The sequence below is a fragment of the Mercenaria mercenaria genome, chromosome 15 (genome assembly GCF_021730395.1).
Source record: "Mercenaria mercenaria strain notata chromosome 15, MADL_Memer_1, whole genome shotgun sequence".
Classification (NCBI taxonomy): Eukaryota; Metazoa; Mollusca; class Bivalvia; order Venerida; family Veneridae; genus Mercenaria; species Mercenaria mercenaria.
This window is the reverse complement of record NC_069375.1, coordinates 49,698,794-49,721,796: the sequence shown is the minus strand read 5'-3', so window position 1 is coordinate 49,721,796 and position 23,003 is coordinate 49,698,794. Positions and strand designations below refer to the sequence as shown.

The 23,003-nt window shown below is 36.2% G+C and overlaps 1 protein-coding gene across 1 annotated transcript in view; it reads left to right on the top strand.

Moving 5' to 3' along the window:
* LOC123554212 (band 7 protein AGAP004871-like) overlaps window positions 1–23,003 on the top strand; it is a 128,051-nt gene that overhangs the window by 28,961 nt on the left and 76,087 nt on the right. Inside the window, exon 3 of the mRNA XM_053524234.1 lies at window positions 17,132–17,250. Within this exon, the coding sequence (XP_053380209.1) occupies window positions 17,132–17,250 (119 nt within the window). The remainder of the gene's footprint in view (window positions 1–17,131; window positions 17,251–23,003) is intronic.

Here is a 23,003-nt window from a genome sequence, read left to right as displayed (position 1 = left end):
ATTTTATTTTAACCAAACTTGCACACAACTTGTATCACCATAAGATCTCGGTTCCTTTCTTGAACTGGCCAGATCCCAATATGGGTTCCAGAGTTATGGCCCCTGAAAGGGCCAAAATTAGCTATTTTGACCTTGTCTGCACAATAGCAGATTCATTTATGATTTGATTTTTACCAAACTTGCACACAACTTGTATCACCATAAGATCTCAGTTCCTTTCTTGAACTGGCCAGATTCCTTTATGGGTTCTAGAGTTATGGCCCCTGAAAGGGCCAAAATTAGCTATTTTGACCTTGTCTGCACAGTAGCAGCTTTATTTATGATTTGATTTTTACCAAACTGGCACACAACTTGTATCACCATAAGATCTTGGTTCCTTTTTTGAACTGGCAAGATTCCATTATGGGTTCCAGAGTTATGGCCCCTGAAAGGGCCAAAATTAGCTATTTTGACCTTGTCTGCACAATAGCAGCTTCATTTATGGTTTGATTTTAACCAAACTGGCATACAACTTGCATCACCATAAGATCTTGGTTCCTTTCTTGAACTGGCAAGATTCTGTGATGGGTTCCAGAGTTATGGCCCCTGAAAGGGCCAAAATTAGCTATTTTGACCTTGTCTGCACAGTAGCAGCTTTATTTATGATTTGATTTTTACCAAACTGGCACACAACTTGTATCACCATAAGATCTCAGTTCCTTTCTTGAACTGGCCAGATCCCAATATGGGTTCCAGAGTTATGGCCCCTGAAAGGGCCAAAATTAGCTATTTTGACCTTGTCTGCACAATAGCAGCTTCATTTATGATTCGATTTTAACCAAACTTGCACACAACTTGTATCACCACAAGATCTTGGTTCCTTTCTTGAACTGGCCAGATTTCTTCATGGGTTCCAGAGTTATGGCCCCTTAAAGGTCCAAAATTGGCTATTTTGGCTTTTGCAGCCATATAGAGGCTTCACTTCATTTATGCCCCATGTGGTTCTGGGACGATCTGTGTATGAAAAGAATTGGAACCACTGCCTTACCCTTGCATGATCGTAAGAGGCGACTAATAGGGTCTTAACACTTGGTTTTGCAGTAACTCTGTGATTCCAGCAGGTATGCAAATTTTGATTCCATACCTCATGTTTTTATTTCGATGTAAATGAGATGTGGAACCAAAATTTGTAGTCCTGTTTGGCGCCATATAACCTATACTGTGTTGGTGCGCCGTAAAACCCAAATAAATAAAATAAATAAATCACTTCATTTATGTTTTTATTTGATACAAACTTCCAAAATAACTTCAACAAGAACAATTCCTGGATTCCATGACAAATCAGATCCAAGCGTAGGTTCCAGAGTTATTTTATATCTGATTACCTCCCCTGATTGTAATCAAAATGGATTTATATCAGTAAGTACTTATAGTACTTATTTGAAATTTCATTATTGTCATTAGTTGGACTGAGCCAATCAGGGTAGATAACTATGGACTGATTTTATGTCAAATTACCTCCCTTTATTTCAAATTAAAATAGGTATATCTCCGTAACTAATGAAGATACTGATCTGAAATTTCATTTGTGTCAACAGATTTATTTGGCAGATCCTCTTTTCTTCACTTACAATAATTTTTTTTTTAATTACTTCCCTTTTACGTTACTATAAATAGCTTATTTTAGTAACTGTTTTATTATTGGCCGTAGGGAAAAACCGAGACCACTTTTCTGTGGTACAACATGGATGGTACCTCAAATTTGTAGGTGTATTTTGACATATCTGTACCTTGCAAGAATTTTTTTTTTCTTTTTGGTTAAATTTCTTCCGTTTGTTGTTACTCTCCTTTGGACTTAGATATTTTTTCTGAGGACGTACCTTCTTGTCCTCAAGTGTAATGATAACAGGTGAGCGATATAGGGCCATCATGGCCCTCTTGTCTTGATTAATTGCTATTAGGAGAAAATGAAATATGTTTTTGTCTCTTCTGCGAAGGCTTTTGTTGTAGGAAGGTTAATGTACTAAGAATTTTATATTTTGGAAAGAAATTATCAGCAATCACCATGTAGTACCTAGCTATATATATATAGAGAGAGGTTTTTAGCCCACCATCATCAGATGGTGGGCTATTCAAATCACTCTGCGTCCGTGGTCCGTCGTCCTTCCGTCCGTCCGTCCGTCCGTCCTTCCGTCCGTCCGTCCTTCCGTCCGTTAACAATTTCTCGTTATCGCATCTCCTCAGAAACTACTGGGTGGATTTTGACCAAACTTTGTCAGAAGGATGTATTGATACCCTAGTTGTGTCCCCCTGAAAATCAGACTGGTTCAACAATTTTTTAGTGAGTTATGGCCCTTTGTTTATTTCTATAATTTACATAGATTTATATATTGAAAAACTTTGAAAATCTTCTTGTCCAAAACCACAGAGCCTAGGGCTTTGATATTATGTATGAAGCATTATCTAGTGGTCCTCTACCAAGATTATTCAAATTATTTCCTTAGGGTCTAATATGGCTCCGCCCCAGGGGTCACATGGTTTATATAGACTTATATAGGGAAAAACTTTGAAAAACCTTTTGTTCAAAACCACATGGCCTAGGGCTTTGATATTTTGTATATGACATCATCTAGTGGTCTTCTACTAAGATTGTTCAAATTATCCCCCTAGAGTCAAATATGGCCCCGCCCCAGGGGTCACAGGGTTTACATAGACTTATATAGGGAAAATCTTTGAAAATCTTCTTGTCCAAACCACAAAGCCTAGGGCTTTGGCATTTGTAATGTAGCATCATCAAGTGGTTCTCTACCAAGTTTGTTCAAATTATCCCCCCAGGGTCAAATATGGCCCCGTCCTGGGGGACACATGGTGCATATAGACTTATATAGGGAAAATATTTTAAAATCTTCTTGTCAGTAACCTACAACATTCAAATTTGGACCACATGTATGGTTTTGAGTGGCAAGATGAACCTTGACATGAGTTGACCTTGATTTTGACCTAGTGACCTACTTTCACATTTCTGTAGCTACAGCCTTCAAATTTGGACCACATGCATAGTTTTGTGCACTGAAAAGAACTTTGACCTTGACATTGACTTAGTGACCTACTTTCACATTTTTGAAGGTACAGGCTTCAAATTTGGACCACATGCATAGTTTCATGTTCCGAAATTGAATTTGACCTTGATTTTGACCTACTGACCTACTTTCACATTTCTTAAGCTACAGCCTTCAAATTTGGACCACATGCATAGTTTTGTGTACCGAAACAAACTTTGACCTTTACATTGACCTAGTGCCCTACTTTCACATTTTTGAAGGTACAGGCTTCAAATTTGGAACACATGCATAGTTCTGTGTTCCGAAATAAAATTTGACCTTGATTTTGACCTAGTGACCTACTTTCACATTTCTCGAGCTACAGCCTTCAAATTTGGACCACTTGCATAGTTTTGTGTACCGAAATGAACTTTGACCTTAAGATTGACCTAGTGACCTACTTTCACATTTCTGTAGCTACAGGCTTCAAATTTAGACCACATGCATAGGATTGTGTACCGAAACAAACTTTGACCTTGACATTGAACTAGTGACCTACTTTCACATTTTTGAAAGTACAGGCTTTAAATTTGGACCACATGCATAAATTTGTGTTCTGAAGTGTAATTTGACCTTGATTTTGACCTAGTGACCTACTTTCACATTTCGTCCTTGAAATTGATCTAGTGACCTACTTTCACACTTCTGAAGCTACAGCTTTCGAATTTGGACCACATGGACAGTGTTGTGTACGGAAATGAAATTTGACCTTGAGCTAGTCAGTAAGTCTTGAAATTTGGAACACTCAAAAATGGCACATTGGTGGGCGCCAAGATCACTCTGTGATCTCTTGTTTGTTCTTACGACATAGAGAATATCCATGCTAAGTCTGTGAGTATACAATTTTAAGCTGTATCCAGATGATGTTGAATATATTGTCCTGATATTTCATGAAAAAATGCTATCTATCTAAAAAATGAGTTTTGGAGATTCTGATGTAACTGATAATGGTTTGTTACAAAATGAATCTGTATATATATCTATGAAATGTATTTTAAATAGATCCTGTGGGTATTTTGTCTAATGATGTGATTTGAAAGCTATTGACATCTACTGATTCAGAAAAACATGATGCATTATGCCTGCCAGTGCCAGCAGGAGAAACAGTTTTTTTAGTTAAATCTTGATAAAATTCTCATTAATTATTTGATGGATCTTTACCAGACTTGGAAGCATCCTTGCATGGACCTGTCTCATTAGTTTATTCACTTCCACTTGACTCATTTAAGGGGTCGTCAGGGCTAAAAATAGAAAACCTAGAAATTTTTTCTTGCCATAAACTGCTTGATCAAATGTTTAGATGGTACGGGTAGAGCTGGACTCCATCTAGGGGTCACAAGAATTAAAAATAGAAAAAATCTTAAGGTAACTTTTTCTCATGAACGGCTTCAGCTGTAACTTCACCAAACTTTGCTTGAAGCATCGTAACTTCTACTGCAGTACCTGTCTCAAGTTTGTTCAAATGGTTCTGCTTGACCCATTTAGGGGGCTGCAAGGTATGAAAATATGAACAGGCTTTTAACAACTTCTTTTCATGAACCATTTGATATGTATAACTTCATCAGATTTGGTATAGCATCCTTGTATGCATGTTAAATGGTTCCACTCTATCCCTTTAAGCCAGAGCTAAAAATAGAAAAGAGAGAAGAAATTGCAAAGCAAGAATGACAACTTTATCCGGAGCATTTCTTCTTCCTGCATGGAGAGATTTTGATGTTACTTGGCACAATTGTTCACCATCATGCACAAGAACCAGGTCCCCTGGTCTAAGGTCAGGTCAGTGTCACATTTAGGGGTCAAAGGTCAGATTCAAGAATGACAACTTTGTTGCGAGCAATTCTTCTTCATGCATGGATGGTTTCTGATGTAACTTGACACAATTGTTCACCATCATGAGTGTCATGCTCAAGAACCAGGTCCCTAGGTCTGAGGTCAAGGTCACAGAGGTCAAGTGTCAAATATTCTCGATGGGCATATTTTGTGATTATGGAAGCCTTTTTTAAAAAATATATTCATCTTCATGTGTCTTCTTTGAAATAAAACTATTTTCCAGACTTTGAGGATAAAGAAGAAGTACAAGGGTTTGCTGAAAAGCCTCTTAATACAATATTCTCAAGATACTTGTTTTCTTGTAATTTATAAAGTGCACTGATCTAATTCTCTTGCAAGCAGTGAATTCAGTATGCCAAATTTTATTATTAACTCATACAAGATACTTCAATTTGTATGCCATATTACATGCTTTATATTCTATTAGAAGCATGCAATGACTGAAAATTCACAAACATGCAACATTTCTGAGTAACTATAGAAATGCAACAATATCAAAATTACAGGATTGTAAATGAATTCCCAGTTTGGTGTCTGTTTGGATGATGGGTCTGCTTGATTTAATGACATTTTCAGTTTGGCTAGCATTGATTATTCATATTTTGTTTTGCTTGTGGGGCAAATAGGAAACGAATGACTGTGAGTTAGTATTAGATTATTGTCCTGTGCCAAGATATCCGAAATTGAAATACTGCAGACATCAAAATGCACAATTTCATTGTTTCTATGTCTGTTCTCAAGGGCAGTTACCACCCTTTACTGACACTAACCCTATAGTAAAACTATGCTTGCACAAGCATAGATATCTTGAGCACCTGGTCTCGCTGTGAGCTGCTGATTTTCATATGGTCCCTAATATTTTATAAATTATGTTTTGATTTGCTTGAAACAGTGATAAGTAAAACACAGTTACTCTTCACCGTGTGACTTTGAGCAGTCAGTGTTTTTTACTTGCATTACCTTATGTTGTCATAGATTATTTTTGATATAACACAAGTTGAATAGGTTGAATTTTGAGGGCAGCAAGGGGACAAGGTCCTATGTGCAAGCAAGGTCCTGATTCTTTCCCAAATTTAGGCAACAACTTTTAAAGTTTCCTTTAAATTCAGCCATTTTTCAACAGTATTTTAATTATGTTAACATCTCGACAGCAGTCACTAAAATTACCAGATGAGCTTGAATTCTGTTACGCAGTACTAATCTTGTTCTCCCCTTACAGAAGAAAAAGGCCTGCTGCGTACTCTTGCTGTGTACATACAGCGTATATGATGCGTACATGATGTGTACTGAAATCAAGGGCTTTAAATAGTACGCAGGATATACACCGCACATACACCGATAGTACGTTTGTAGTACACTTTTGACATGCAAATGAGCTCTGCCGCGTACTACTTGCTGCGTACATGCTGTGGACTACATAGTACACAGGATGTACGCTGGAGGAATTTAGTATGCGGGAAATAGTACGCAGCATGTACGCGGCACATACACTTTTCACATGCAAATGAGCCTGCGGTGTACTACCCCTGTGGCGTACATGCTGTGTACTCCTGCGGCGTACATGCTGTGTACTCCTGCGGCGTACATTCTGTGTACTCCTGGCCCATTCCTGCGGCGTACATGCTGTGTACTCCTGCTGCATACATGCTGTGTACTCTTGTGGCGAAACTGCTGTGATAATGTAAATTCCTTACCCCACCAACTTTCTTATGCAAATGCTGATCATTTGGACAGAAAAAAAAACAGAAAAAAGATAAGTGACATGCATCAATAAGTATTTACCCTTACCAAAATAATGTAGATTGATGTTATCAAATAAATAAGTATGCTTTTCTTCATCCACTTTTCAATGAAATTAATCAATTTTTGTAGCATGTAATTTGGTAAACATCTGAAGAAAATGGCGTAACTGCATCAAGGGGAAACAACTTTAATGCAACTAAATATAAGTGTTATAAATTTCAAAGTATCTGCGGTGTACATGCAGTGTACTATTTTCTTGTACAAGTCCCTCCTGCGTACATGCAGTGTACTCCTTAAATTTTCAGAGTCTGTCCTGCGTACTTGAAGTGTACTAGTGACCTCCTGCGTACATGCTGTGTACTCGTCGAAATAGTACGCGGCATGTACGTGGCATGCGGTGTATGTAAAATGTACTCCTCTGGCGTACTACTGCGTTCGCGGCATATACACAGCAAATACGCAGCATGTACGCCACAGAGGCTTGCTTCTGTAAGGGTCCAGAAACAATCAACATAACTATTATTATAAATGCTTATATGAATCAAGATATGACAACATTCGCCTCCACAGGGAACACTGCCCAACCTTGTCATAGCTTGGGAGAAGCGAACCATTATTCCATGATATATCCTTAGGATGGCCGGCACATTTTTATACAATCTCGCCAGACATACGTATGTTTTTGACAATGCAGAAAAGGAATGTCAGACGACCTTCAGCTTTTCCCGGAAGTTAAGAAAATGAAAGTACACAAGCTAAACTTGAAACCGAAAGTCGCATTTGCAGTGGTCTATAGTCAGGGTTCACGCGCATGTCAGCTTTTCATCTACGCAAAAAATAATTGCACTCGGAAAAAACACAAATTCCACAGGAGTCCGCTGCAAATCTAGACATTTCAAAATTTTTTATTATGTCTCCCACCACACAGTGGTGTGGGAGACATATTGATTTCCTCCTGTCTGTGTGTGTGTCGGTGTGTGTGTGTCTGTCTGTCACAAATCTTGTCCACGCTCTTAAGTCAAACATTTCTCATCCAGTCTTCACCAAACTTAACAAAATGTGATTGCCGATAAGTCCTCAGCCAAGTTCGATAACTAGCCAAATAGGAAAAGGCACTTCAGAATTATGGCCCTTGAATTACCGAAAATTGCTCTGTACACACTTGACTGCACTCTAAGTCAAACATTTCTCACCCCATCTTAACAAACTTTTTACAAAATGTGATTGCCAATAAGTCTATGACCAAAATTCGATTACTAGCTTAATCGGCCCAGGCACTGCAGAATTATGGCCCTTGAATTACCAAAAATCACTCTGTACACAGATGCCAGTGATACATGTATTGGTGCATGGTTGACTCAGATACATAACGGCAGTTGTGGGAGACATGCGCTTTTCTCAAAAGCAGCTCTAGTATTTTCAAAATGAATCTCATGTAATTTTTAGCTTGACTATACGAAGTATATGGAGATCCTTCTACTCACCCTGGCACCCGCGTCCGCGTCTTTCCACTTCCCCACCTTAGTTAAAGTTTTTTTACACTTTCTCTTTTTTCTCCTTATCTCTTCAATTACTTGATTGATTTGCTTTAAACATAATTCATCACCCACATCATATGGCACAAGGGCCATAACTCGCACACCAATATTTCATGAATTATCCCAGTCATCTATCTCCTAAATGGATTTAATTCAAACTGAAAGTAGTTATTCCACATCATCTCCCACATCATATGACACAAGGTGCATAACTCTTGCACCAATATTTTATGAATTATGTACCCTTTTTGCTTAGAATTATACTTACATAGTGTTTTGATACACTTTATCTTTACCTCACTTATTACTTGTTATTTTTGACACAGAATGAACACAAGGCCCATAACTCTGGTACCAGTATTTAATAAATTATCCCCCTTTTACTTAGAATTTCAGGTTAAAGTTTTGATGCACATTCACTATATGTCAGTTCTTTAATGGATTTGATTCAAACTTAGAATAGTTGTTCAGCATCATCACTCACATCATATGACACAAGGGCACCAATATTTTATGAATTATCCCCCCTTTTTACTTAGAATTTCAGGTTAAAGTTTTGATACACTTTCACTCTATCTCAGTTATTACTAAAGGGATTTGATTCAAACTTAAAATAGTTGTTCCACCTTATCACCCACATCATATGACACAAGATGCCTAACTCTGGCACCAATGTTTCATGAATTATGCCCCCTTTTACTTAGAATTGCAGGTTAATTTTGATGCATTTTCACTATATCTCAGTTATTACGAAATGCATTTGATTCAAATTTGAAGTAATTGTTCCACATCATCACCCACATCATATGACACAAGGTGCATAACTCTTGCACCAATATTTTATGAATTATGCCCCCTTTTTGCTTAGAATTATACTTATACAGTGTTTTGATACACTTTATCTTTACCTCTTTTATTATACGCCATAAGGGACGTATTATGTTATACCCCCGGTGTCCGTCCGTCCGTCCTTTAGCAATTTCATGTCCGCTCTGTAACTTTTGAACCCCTTGACACAAATGGTCACCACACCGAGACGACGTGCAGAGTGCATGTTTTGGATGTCTTGCTTCAAGGTCAAGGTCACACTTAGGGGGTCAAAGGTCATATCAGTTTGTTTCGTGTCCGCTCCGTAACTCTTAAACTGCTTGAAGGATTTCAAAGAAACTTGGCACAAATGTTCACCACACCGAGATGATGTGCAGAGCGCATGTTTCGGTTGACTAGCTTCAAGGTCGAGGTCACACTTAGGGGGTCAAAGGTAATATCATTTTGTTTTGTGTCCGCTCTGTAACTCTTGAACTGCTTGAAGGGTTTCAAAGAAACTTTGCACAAATGTTCATCACACCAAGATGAAGTGCAGAGCGCATGTTTCGGATGACTCGCTTCAAGGTCGAGGTCACACTTAGGGTCCAAAGGTCATATATGACTTTACTTTGTGTATATTGCTCTGCATTTTAGTGCTCATGTTTTTATTTGGCAGATTCCTTTTTTGTTCACTTACAATAAAAAAAAATTGAATTACTTCCCTTTTATGTTACTATAAAAAGCTTATTTTGAAACTTTTTTATTATTGGCTGTAGGGAAAAACTGAGACCACTTTTCTGTGGTACAACATGGATGGTACTTCCAATCTTAAAGTGTATTTTGACATACCTGTACCTGTGGTAAAGATTTTTTTGCGGACTTTTTTGGGGAATTTCTTCCCTTTGTTGTTCCTGTTCTTCAGGCTTCAACAGTCAAGTTCTTTAAATTTTGCTCCCATCCTCTGATGTAAACCCTTCTGGCCTATATTGCCCCGCTTGGCGGAGCTCTTGTTACTTAATATTTTTGACACAGAATGACGATATTGTGCAATATCTTCATCTGCCATTGGAGTCAATAAACACTCCAGTGACATCTCCAATTTCCTCAGATGTGCCCAGTACAGTATCACTATCCAGCATCGAAATAGTCGAGCGCGCTGTCTCCTGTGACAGCTCTTGTTTTTTTATTCTATGGAAGCGTGAAAGGGTCATCAGTTGCTAATATGTTTTATTACGTTACGGTGGTGGAAAGGATATCAAGATATTTTGGTCTGTTATGCCTACATGAGTATGTGCCATGATAATTCTTTTCAGATCACAGTCTTATATAATATAGGACTTTTTATCTTAATTTTGCAGGAGTAGGTCTTCCTTAAAATGTAAGATCTTCTTGCAGTTTAAAGTAGATCTGTTGAATTTCAGAAATCGGTTAATATATAATAGATAGAAATGATGCGAACTCAGCAAATTTTTATTATTCAGCAAGATTCATACTTTTTGCAGAGGTAAAATTTGAAATAAAATATTTCCTAACTTGGGCATATAACTGTGATATATCCAAAGTAATTAGATCATATGAACATACTACAATTAATCAACACCAGTTTTTACCAGGAAATATGTGGATTATGGTTGGTTATCTTGCTTGATAAACAATTAATTATACTAGCTCTTTCATCTTAATGATTTCTGTATGAATGCTTTATCATACAGGAGATGATGTAGCCAGATAAAGTATAAAGCTGCATTAAATACTGTCCAGGACCTGAACCCAGGAATCGGACACTGGACCATGTTTCTATAAAAGCTAACTATATAGCAAAGTAGTATACATTCTATCCTGGGCTTATATATTGACATCAGGTGACTTTCTTGCCTGTATATTAAGTGTGCCCAAATTAAGAAATCAGAATAAATACCTTCTGTTTATCAGAGGTTTATGTGGCAATGATCTAATAATGATGTTGCAGATTATTTTTGGTTTAATACTGTAAAAAAGCATGTTCCCATAGTTAAAAAGTGAACTTTGAATGATAAAACTATAGGTTCATATGGATACTGTTAGGTATCAGGTACAATCATGTTGTTTATGCTTGATTTATATCATAATGACTTCCCTCTCAAGTTCTCGGTATTGCAATATTTGATTGAAATATCAGAAATAACATCATTATAGCATATGCTTTGTCTGTTTTGCCACAGGCTATGTTCTGTATGATTCCCCAGATATGCTTATGATCTGATATGATTGTATTACAATAAGGCTGAACAATTACATTTTGTTTGGTTTTATATCCCCCTTTTTCCCAGATAAATGGGAAAGTTTGGAAGCTCTGACATTGACTGTTGTAGTACTAAAATCAAAATAAAATCATGTGTTGGCAATTTGCTTTCTATTCATTTGAGTCGGATAGCATGGTTTTCCTTGAATTTTAATGTGTTGAAATCAACAAGAAAGCTGCATAATTTATTTCTAGTATTTTGAACAACAGTAAAGCCCAAATACACTGGTTTAGCAAATTTTGTTTAGTAAACAAATTCAATTGTTAAAGTTCAGTGATTATTATATCATTTCATTTAAAATTTTGATTTGCTTTCAGAAGGAAAGGGAAATAACTTCATAAAGCTATCATGATCACAGACAGACTTTCAGAGACCGAGCTATATTGATGAATTACCTTGTCAGAAACAATGTTTGCATACAGATTTCTATATATTCTGATGTACAGTAAACAGAATCATCACAGATGCTTGCACAGTCATGTTACTGGATTATTACACTACTCATAACAATTAACAGTAATATATCCTTAATGAAAAAAAGTTAACATTTTGAAAATCTTGAAACTGAATCCTTTCTGTTATAGTCAGGATACATGAAAATGGGCATAAATAATGAAAGTATTTGTATGACACACACATTGATCTAAGTACAGTGCACTTGCAGAGAAAGGTCAGTGGTTACTGGGAGATATTTTAGTTCACTTGGCCTTACAATCACACTGACCATTATAGTGTTGCCTTAATGATTATTGACATGGGCTGTCAAACTGTATCTGGCATTGTAATGCTGTTTCTTATTACTGTACTCACACACTCCCTTGCTCTTCTTTTTTACCCTTTAAGTTATATAACTGTTGGCTGTATATCTGAGAGAAAATTGCTTAGGATTCATCATCTTGGAATCTGGTGCCAATTTTATTTCAATAGATGATAACTTAAAATAGATTTTTGAATCCATATGTTAGTGATAGCGTTAATGATCACTCTGATCATTAAAAGTATTTTGGCAATATAATTGATTGTCTTGATCTGCTTCTAACAGATAGAAACTAGTGGATTGAACTTAGAAAATACAATTAATAGAGGTACTGTGGAAGTAAGAAATTGAGAAAATTGTGAATTTGACAAATTGTTTTTGTGATTTCTAGAAACTCATCAAATTATCTAATATGGATGACATTGAAAAAGGTAGGCAAATTATTAACTTCATCTATGAGATGTGTGATGTCATACAGACATGTAAACTTGTTTTTAAAATCTTTTTCTACTTGACACAGGCTTGAACTTAGGTTGTTGTAATACAGTTCAGATGCTGTACCATTACTGAGCTGCTAGGCTGCTACATGGTTTCTCTCCATTTTTAACTCACCTGAGCACAAAGTTCTCATGGTGAGCTATTGTGATTATGCTGTGTCCGTCGTCCTTCGTGAGTGCGTCATGTTGTGTGTGTTTGCATGCATCCGTCAGTCTATCGTCAACAATTGTCTTTAAAAGACATCTCCTTCAAAACCACTGAATTGATTTTGATGAAACTTGGCATGGATGTTTCTTGGATGGTCCTCTAGCAAATTTTTTCAAATGGTTTCGCTTGGTTGCACATAGGGGCCGCCAGAGGTAAAAATAGAAAAATCTTCAAACAACATCTCCTCCTAAACTGATGGACTGATTTTGAAATAATTTCACACAAATGGTCCTTATGTCACCCTCTACAAAGATTATTCAGATTATACCGATTTGAACATGGCCACCTGGGGGTGTGATACCTTTTGTATATATTTATATATAGTGGAAACTTTAAAAATCTTCTTGTGTGAATCTGCTGGCCCGATTTTAAAATAATTTTACACAAATGGTTCTTGTGTGATCCTCTAAGTAACCAGGATTGTTCAAATTATTCCAATTTGTCAAAAAATATACTAGCTGCCATGGGGCGTGGTCACTTTTTCCTATATGTGTATAGTAGAAAATCTTCTTGTATAAAACTGTTAGCCAGATTTTAAAATAATTTCACACTGCCATATAACTGGTTATTTCTGCGGGTGCAAATTTTTGCGTTTTGGGCATGAAAATGGGTATACTAATTTCCGCGATTTTAATTTCTGCGGATTTCTGTAGAGAGGTTAATTTAATTTCTGCGTTTATCCATGGAGAGTTGCTTTAATGTTTGGGACATGGCTCTGTATAGTGAGGTACAAGTTACAAGGTTTAAAATTTATTTCATGCATAAAATACGGTTAAAAACACATTGCAGTCATTTATTTCCCATGGCGACAAGCTATCAGACAAGGGCCCGTTGGGATCCGGCAAGCCCTTTCTAACAAGGTATTTCAGCAGAGCCATTAATTTACAAATCTTGCTTGAACTATAGCAAACACCAAACTGGCTAAAATTGATTGTACAGATAAACTGATAAATTCTTTTTGTACTTTACTGCTAGTGTTACAAATCTTTATGATAAAAGTTAAGCGAGGGGCTACTAGCGGGATACGTGTATTGATTAAGTAATTTAAAGTGCACAGGTAAAAAGAGGCAACAAACGGGGCGATCCGATATACGAAACTACGAAATATATGCAAATTTAATTTTTGCGACTGGAAGAGACCCGCAAAATATTGCAGAAATTACCCACCCACAGAAATAACCAGTTATACGGTAATTGTCCTTGTGTGGCCTTCTACAAATAATGTTCAAATTTTTCTGATTTGTCAGAGGGTGTGGTCACTTTTCACCAACAATTTCCTTAAACAACATCTCCTCCAAAACCACGGAATGGATTTTGATGAAACTTTACACAGCACTTTAGGGTCAATGACCCTCTTGTTTCAGTGAATTTATTGTGATGCTTACACTTCCCATCTATTCAAATTTCTTATGAATGTTATAAAGAATATTTGGTTATATACATGATATTAGAACTAATACAGTTATATACCACATTGAGTGTGAAATGTTAAAGGATGGGATAATGTGCAATATGACCATGCAAGACTTGAACCCAGGGTCTCAGAATACCATTATGATGCTACCGTCTCAGTAACATCTCATATCTGTTGCCTTCTCAGTGATAAGGAGTAGTGATGAAGTAGATATTGGTTATTTACCATACTGAGGTTGTATGTAGTGATGCAGGTTACTTACCATACTGAGGTTGTATGTAGTGATATATGGTATGGTGTTATTACCATCTGATTTGTGTATGATGAGAGATTGGTTTTAGCACTGAGCTGTATTAGGACGAGTATATTTTTACAACTACTCAGGAAATTTGTAGAAGACATTATTTTACTTATTCATATGATTTGCATAGAAATAAGTAGATAATGGTACAATTATGATTGTAATAGAATGAAGTAGATTTAATGAATTATACGCGAACAAGGTTAAAGTGAATGGCCGAGTTTTACCATATCGCGGTTTTATTTTTAATAAATGGTACTTGCAACTAGTTTTATGTATGTTAATAAATAATTATTTTAATATCAACTGGTTGTGTGTAGTAAATAATAATGTATTACATTCTGATTGAGAGAAATGAATGTTACTAACAACTGGGGATGTAATGACGATTTTCCCGATTTTATTTTGATAGGTATCACTTGGTATATTGCAGGTTCTACATATGTTGTATAATGATAAAGTTACTACCAATCCACGTTCATGTGTAATGAATAATATTGCTACCAAAATTATCTTGAAACTGCAGAACCTTAGTCTAAAAAAGAGACATCTATCCATTAACTAAATGCTTAAACGTGATTGTTTCTGGCATATTTTTCATAAAGGTAACAGCCACCGAGTCTGTTGGGGTTAATAGATGGTTGATTCTTACAAATTATTGGGTATACAGCAATTTTTAATTAGTTTCAAGACAAGACTCAATACATTGTTTTGGTATTTTTGGTTTTTCAATGCGGTGCATACATAAATACTTATTGGGCCTTATATCCTAAATGTTCCATGTTATATCGCAAGTCTAGAAATAAACAAAGACCAAAACAAAGATTTTTCGATTGAACATGAATTAAGATAGTAACAATACTAAAAAACTGGCAGAATTATAGGTTCTCGATGTATCTGAGGCATCACAGTTGACTGAGATTTGTCCTCCAAGGTAGCACTGCCCACTTTAAATTTATCACTTTGTTTATTAAGAGTCAGCTAGCAAACATTTGTACTTCTTGACTTGATGGGTTAAACTTTGCCAGTATCCCATGAAGTGCATTTATCATCATGTTTATTGTAATCTATTTCAATACTCATGCTGGTTATTTCAGTTGCTTCAGAATGATTTATGGGTTCCGATTTTTTAAGTTACCAAACTTGTGAAATCATTATAGGTGTTTCAATAATGCAAAATGGGAATAAAAATTCAATTTTTAGTAACTCTCCGTTACATGGACCGGAAGGAATAATATTTTTATGCCTCAATTATATGTCTTTCATATTTTAAGTATAGCTCGTTCGTCAGATATTCGAAGAATTTGATTTAGGAAAGAAAGAATAATTTGTAATAAAATATTATTCTAGATATATCAAATCAAGGTCAAATACGTAAATAATTAGACAGTTTTGGGGCGATAACTCATGCGTGTGCTTAGATTTATATAGTGAAGGTGGTTGGTCAAACCGTATGATATTGTTTTGAGATCGTAGTTAAAGTAATTATAATAAACATTATACTTTCGGATATTAATCACAAACTCGTAGAATAGGTTAATAAGTAGATTTTATAGCGGACCCATGAATTTAGGTACGAATGTCTAAAGGGTTTCAGCTCTATGCGCAATGGCTGCTGAAAAAGAAAGTACATGGTCTGCAGACGCGGAAATGAGATGTCCTGAGCTGTAAACTCGGGACTTTTTTTAAATTTTCACTTAATTTTCTTGTAGTATGCACTTATAAGACGCATGCCCTTCTAGGAAACGAAGATATGATCCCCAAAACTGCGTCTTATACGCGAATATAGACGGTAGTGATGAAGTAGATATTGGTTACTTACCATACTGAGGTTGTATGTAGTGATGAAGTAGATATTGGTTACTTACCATACTGAGGTTATATGTAGTGATGAAGTAAATATTGGTTACTTATATCATACTGAGGTTGTATGTAGTGATGAAGTAGATATTGGTTACTTACCATACTGAGGTTGTATGTAGTGATGAAGTAGATATTGGTTACTTACCATACTGAGGTTGTATGTAGTGATGCAGGTTACTTACCATACTGAGGTTGTATGTAGTGATGAAGTAGATATTGGTTACTTACCATACTGAGGTTGTATGTAGTGATGAAGTAGATATTGGTTACTTACCATACTGAGGTTGTGTGTAGTGATGAAGTAGATATTGGTTACTTATCATACTGAGGTTGTATGTAGTGATGAAGTAGATATTGGTTACTTACCATACTGAGGTTGTATGTAGTGATGCAGGTTACTTACCATACTGAGGTTGTATGTAATGATGCAGGTTACTTACCATACTTAGGTTGTATGTAGTGATGCAGGTTCCTTACCATACTGAGGTTGTATGTAGTGATGAAGGTTACTTACCATACTGAGGTTGTATGTAGTAATGAAGTAGATATTGGTTACTTACCATACTGAGGTTGTATCTTTGAAACCTGCAGAACCTTAGTAAAACAAAAGAGCATCAGTACCAAAGGAAAAATTAAGTTTCAAAGGTTTTCTTCTAAGAGCATTTTATTTTTCAGTAGAAGGATGGGAGGCATGTCCACTTCTTGGAGTTCCTGTATGGAGTGTTTTTATAGCATGGAATTGAAATCAGTTACAATAACGTGATCTTATGGCTACTTGTTACTACACTGACAGAATTTATTTTATTTTCAGGTGGTCAAGACCAAGACTCAAACAATGGTGGTCTTGGTTGCTGTGGTTATGTTTTGTGGTTTTTGTCAATGCTGGTCATCATAATAACACTACCTTTCTCATTGTGCCTTTGTATCAAGGTAAGTGTCATGTTGATAAGGTCTAGAAAGTAAACAAAGACTCAAGATTAATTAATGGAACTTCCTTTGTCGCATTTTGACAACACTGAAGTTGCAACATGACCTCAGTAATGTCAGTATGACCTAAAACACAACTAGCAGAATTATCCGAGGTTCCCTCGACATGTGAGCTGAGGTTCCCTCCACAGGTGAGCTGAGGTTTCCTCCACAGGTGAGCAACTGAAGCCCATATACACCTCTTGATCACTTTGTTTTAAAAATTAAAAAAGTTCAGTTTGCAACATTGTCTTTACTGTATGTTTAACTTTGTGCCTTAGTATCACCTATGTAAGTGATCATTTTTATCATCATCTATACCAATATTGTATCTTTTACAATAACTCTTCATCCTAAAGGTTATTCAGCTGGCTTGCAGAAGTTTAGTGGTTCTACCCAGATTTCTGCATCTTAATCTACCAAATACTTGTTAGGAAGTCATCATGTGACCTGGATTGTGTTGATTTGTCACAAATGCAAAAAAGCGAATAAAGAGTATTATTACATATTCATTTAGTAACTCTGTTAAGTTACAATGGAACCTGAAGCGTCAATATTATATTTTTATGCCCCCCTTCAAAGAAGGAGGGGTATATTGTTTTGCATATGTTGGTTGGTATGTAGACCAGTCCGTTTCCGGATGATAACTCAAGAACACTTGAGCTTAGGATCATGAAAGTTGATAGGGTGTTTGGTCATAACCAGCAGATCTATTGATTCTGAGATCAGTAGGTCAAAGATCAAGGTCACATCGACCCAGAACAGTTAAACAGTTTCCGGATGATAACTCATGTACGCTTGGGCCTAGGATTATGAAAAGTGATAGGGTGGTTGGTCATGACCCGCAGATGACCCTATTGATTTTGAGATCAGTAGTTTAAAGGTCAAGGTCACAGTGACCCAGAACAGTTAAACGGTTTCCGGATGATAACTCAAGAACGCTTGGGCATAGGATCATGAAAGTTGATAAGTAGGTTGGTCATGACTAGCAGATGACCCCTATTGATTTTTAGGTCAATAGGTCAAAGGTCAAGGTCACAGTGACCCAGAACAGTTAAACGGTTTCCGGATGGTAACTCAAGAATGCTTGGGCCTTAGGATCATGAAAAGTAATTTGGAGGTTGGTCATGACTAGCAGATGAGCCCTATTGATTCTAAGATCAGTAGGTCAGATGTCAAGGTTGCAGTAACCCAGAACAGTTAAACGGTTTCCGGAAGGTAACTCCAGAATGTTTGGGCCTAGGATCATGAAAATTTATAGGATGGTTGGTCATGACCAGCAGATGACTTCTATTGATTTTGAGATCAGTAGGTTAAAGATCAAGGTCACAGTGACCCAGAACAGTTAAATGGTTTCCGGATGATAACTCAAGAACGCTTGGGCATAGGATCATGAAAGTTGATAAGGAGGTTGGTCGTGACTAGCAGATGACCCTATTGATTTTGAGGCATAGTCAAGTTAGTACAGTGACCAGAAAGTTAAACGTTTCCGGATGATAGCTCAAGAAGCTTGCTAGGATCATGGGAATGAGGAGTTTATCATGACAGTAATGCCCGATTGATTTTGAGATCACTAGGTACAATAACATTTCCTAATGATAACTGCAAGTAGGAGATGACGTCATATTGAAGTAATGCGAAGGCCTAAGCTGATACAATATGCATGTCTGACGAGTATTGCAGAAGCACCGCATTTACAGTTAATAAGGCTGAATGCCTTGAGTCGGCTATGATTATGTACTGACAGTAATTCTACCATTTACAGTTTGTTAGTTTTTTCTCAAAATTTCATATACATACCGATTATTTCCCAATATTATATCCGATACGATTACATTTCTCGTTTGAACAAATATTTACAATGTGATGATACAAAGACATTTAGCAGCAATTGGCAGTATCTGACATTGAAGTTTACGGTTAAATTACCTCTTATTTAAATCTTTTCATAAAAAAGTTGTTTCGTTTCGCTAAACATAGACGATCTACTTTCGATTTCAAGAACTACAAGAAAATACAATTTAATGTTTCGCCGATTTGTTTATTTCTCGAAAAATAAGAATTAAAATCATTTTTAATATCAATAGTAACTAAACAAACCAGTAAGAGCTTCTTCTTCCGATAATTTATCCGTTTACTGACTGCAAAATTCAACCCACCAGAGTTTATAGAAATCATACGATGCGTGTTTACGTTCAATGTGGGAGAATTAAGGCTGATCGGCTATGTTACCTAACGCATCCAGACGATTCAGATTTTGTTTTTAAAAAAGCATTGTGTGCGTTTCTGTAATTTTATATACGTTTTTATACGCTTAGAAATTATTAGACATGCGTATTTGCATTATTTCTATACATAATTTACGCTAATACGCATCTTATCTGGAGCCCTGCTGGAACTATTTTTTGTCTTTCGCTGGATGTTACCCAAGTTTTGTAAGCCTGCGCAATTCTTAAAATGCACATTTATGCTTAATGAGTTACATTCGAGAATTGCACAATTACAAGTCATAAATATGACAGATTACATCGTATATTGGTCATAGCAAAGGGAATTGACACAACTTAACTTCATTCATGCAGTGAACTGTTTGAAATTTGAGAAATCTAATGGAACTACATCCCTTCACATGTTATTCGGTCCATTTAGAGAATCGTTGGATAGCAAGGACTCATCAAAAGGCTTTCAGCCTTTAGCCGACTCAAAAACTGATTAATAAACCAATAGAACTACGTCATCGGCATCATGCTCACTCAGGCGCTACTAACTTAATAATTTAAAGCAGTTTTGTTTCCGTAAATAAAAATCCCTTACCAAGGGAGGGAAAAAACAAAACAGAGGTGGGTAAAGCATGTAGGCCTCTGGCCTTACTTCAGTAATGACCCTCATCCATCACTAAAGCTTGGATTTCCGTAAGGCCTCCGACCTTGCACATGTGTACAAATAGCATCTTTAAAGGTGAGAAACAAAACAACCAACATAAAATCTGAAGGTATTTTTATACCATAGTTATATATACCCACAAACAATAAAAAATACAAGGGAAAAATCCCTACAGCTTCAAGTACAAGAACAATACTTCTCAAAACCTGAATTCACAAAGTTTAATAATTTACTCAAAACAGCTCGGGAAAAGTCTACATTATCTTTAACACAATTTCTATAATAATATTTATAGAAATTTTTGTCACTGTTCCATTGCGCAGTCTTCAAAATATTACTGACTGAACACCCCCCTGTGTAGGCTGCTGAAACGTCAGCTGATCTATAAGAATGCGCTTTAAAAACACTTGTATCAATCCCCGACAAAGCTATAGATATAAACCTCTCTTAGCCATCTAGCAATAGTGCTAGTAGTTACACTTTTATATGTAACATAAGAAATTAATAACTGTTTACTTTTTCTTACACTTTCTGTCCTGCTCAAATAACACATTTCCTATCCTGGTAACTGTCTAAAACTAAAGAATACGCACTGTGTCCCACTTTAATAGTTTTCAATAAAGATGGAATATAAAAAGTAATCCTTTCATTTGTACAGTCCATGTGATCTATATCTAAGGAAACCAAAGTCTGTGTCCTCGGAGCAGTACAAAGAGAAACCAAAGCTGTAAGCTTTAAAGCGAATAATTTTAAACTCAAATCAGTAAAAGGATACAAAGTCTTCAAAAAATTTAATAGAACACTCACATCCCATGTAAAAGAATACCTAGGTTTTGGAGGGGTTCTATGAAAAACACCTTTCATAAATTTACTAATCAGAAACGGTTTATCACACCAAGAGTTCTTGAAAAAGGGCAAAGTCTGAAGAAGCATAGACTTATGTGTATGTAAAACTAAATAAGATTTACCTTGCTCAAGCAAATAGGATAAATAAAACTGAATCTAGAATAAACCCCAAAAAATACTATTCTCTGTGTTGGTATTAAAACTGATTTCTTTTTATTCACCTCAAATCCTAATGACTCTAGTGTGTCACACATTAATATTGTATTGTTTTTACAAATATCCTTGCATTTGTTCATGTTCAAGGAATCATCTATATAGTAGGAACACCGTAAACCTTGATACCTAAACCAAGCATAAATTGGTTTCAGAATCTTAGTAAACACCCTTGGTGCTGATGATAGCCTGAAACATAGACAAACAAAATGATATAAAACTCCATTCCACATAAACTTCAAAATTTTTCTAAAATCTTCATGGAGTGGAATTGCAAAATATGCATGAGTCAAGTCTATTTTATAAAAGAAATCGGACTCTTGAACAAGATCTAACACCAACTTGAAATGCTCCTGTTTAAAGTGTTCATACCTCACAAATTTATTCAAGTACTTTAGATTAATTATAGGTCTAAATTTACCACCTGGCTTTGAAACAGTAATAACATTTGAAATAAACTGCCCAGGTTCTGGTTTCGAAAACACAATTGCTCCTTTGTGTAAAAGATCTTGTACTTCCTTGTTTACAATTTCTTTTTGTTCATTGTTGAACTGAATTTGTCTACTAATAAGCTTTGATAATATGGCAGTTGAGTCCAATAAGTCCAGGGGTGTTCAAAGATAATCCGTCACAGATCTATTGTAAAGCAATTATTGGATTTACCTGTATTGGAAAATAAACAGTGTCGATTGTATTGAGGTCAACTGCCACATTATCAAAGTTTATTAGTAGGAATCACGTTTTGATAAGGAATGGAATGAAAATCAATACAATATCCTGTGATCATTTGTAAAATCCATGGATCATGAGTAAAACGTTTCCATACATTTAAACAAAACTTAAGCCTACCTACATGAGAGGTGGTGTCCAATCTATCTAGTTTGGGGCAGTAAAAACAGTAGCTGAGGCCCTTGCTCTACCTCTCTGGAAATTCTGCTGGCTATACTGTTGCTGATACTGATTTCTCCCATACTGTTGTCCATATGGACTAAATCTATTGGGTCTCCTTGCCTTGAAACCAGAAGTTCGACCCCAAAAAGGTCTATGAGAACCACTAGAGCCATAATATGAGGCACTTACAGACCTATCGCTAGCTAGTGAAAAACTAACTTCGCAATTCTTCACTTCCTTGGTGACGTCATCGCCAAATAATTTTTTGGTAATGGGAACATTGACATTGCAAAGATTGCTATATTTCCTATTTAGAAAGGGACGACACTGATATCTGCATCTTAAGGAAATGTTGTACTGAACCTGACCAGTTAGCCTTATCAAATCGGTCAAAATACCCTTTGCCTCACTATTACCAGTGATGTCATGTTTCAGAACAGAAGCCAAATTTACGACCATTTCAGCAGCAACAATACTCTGAATATCCACCAAACAACGATCAGCAGTCTGGCCTCTCTTGCCAAGAACCTTCCACACATCCAAATTAATGGAAGGTGGTGCAAGCAGATCACAATTTTCCAGCAACTTATACTTTTGTAAAATGTCAGAAATATTGCTCTGAGATGTACATGACAGATTTACTAAAGATTTACTTTTAACTAAGGCCTTATCAGTAGAAGGACCCTTAACAGTAAATAGTAAATCCCAATCATCTTCATCATAATCAGACTGTCTGAGCAATCATTATCATTACCACCATAACTCTCCGAGTCAGAAATGTCATCAGGATTTACTTCTACCCGTAAATTGGGTCTACCACGAACACTCTGCGAGCTTTCTTCATTATTCAAACCTTATTTGACCTCAAAACATCGATATCTTTA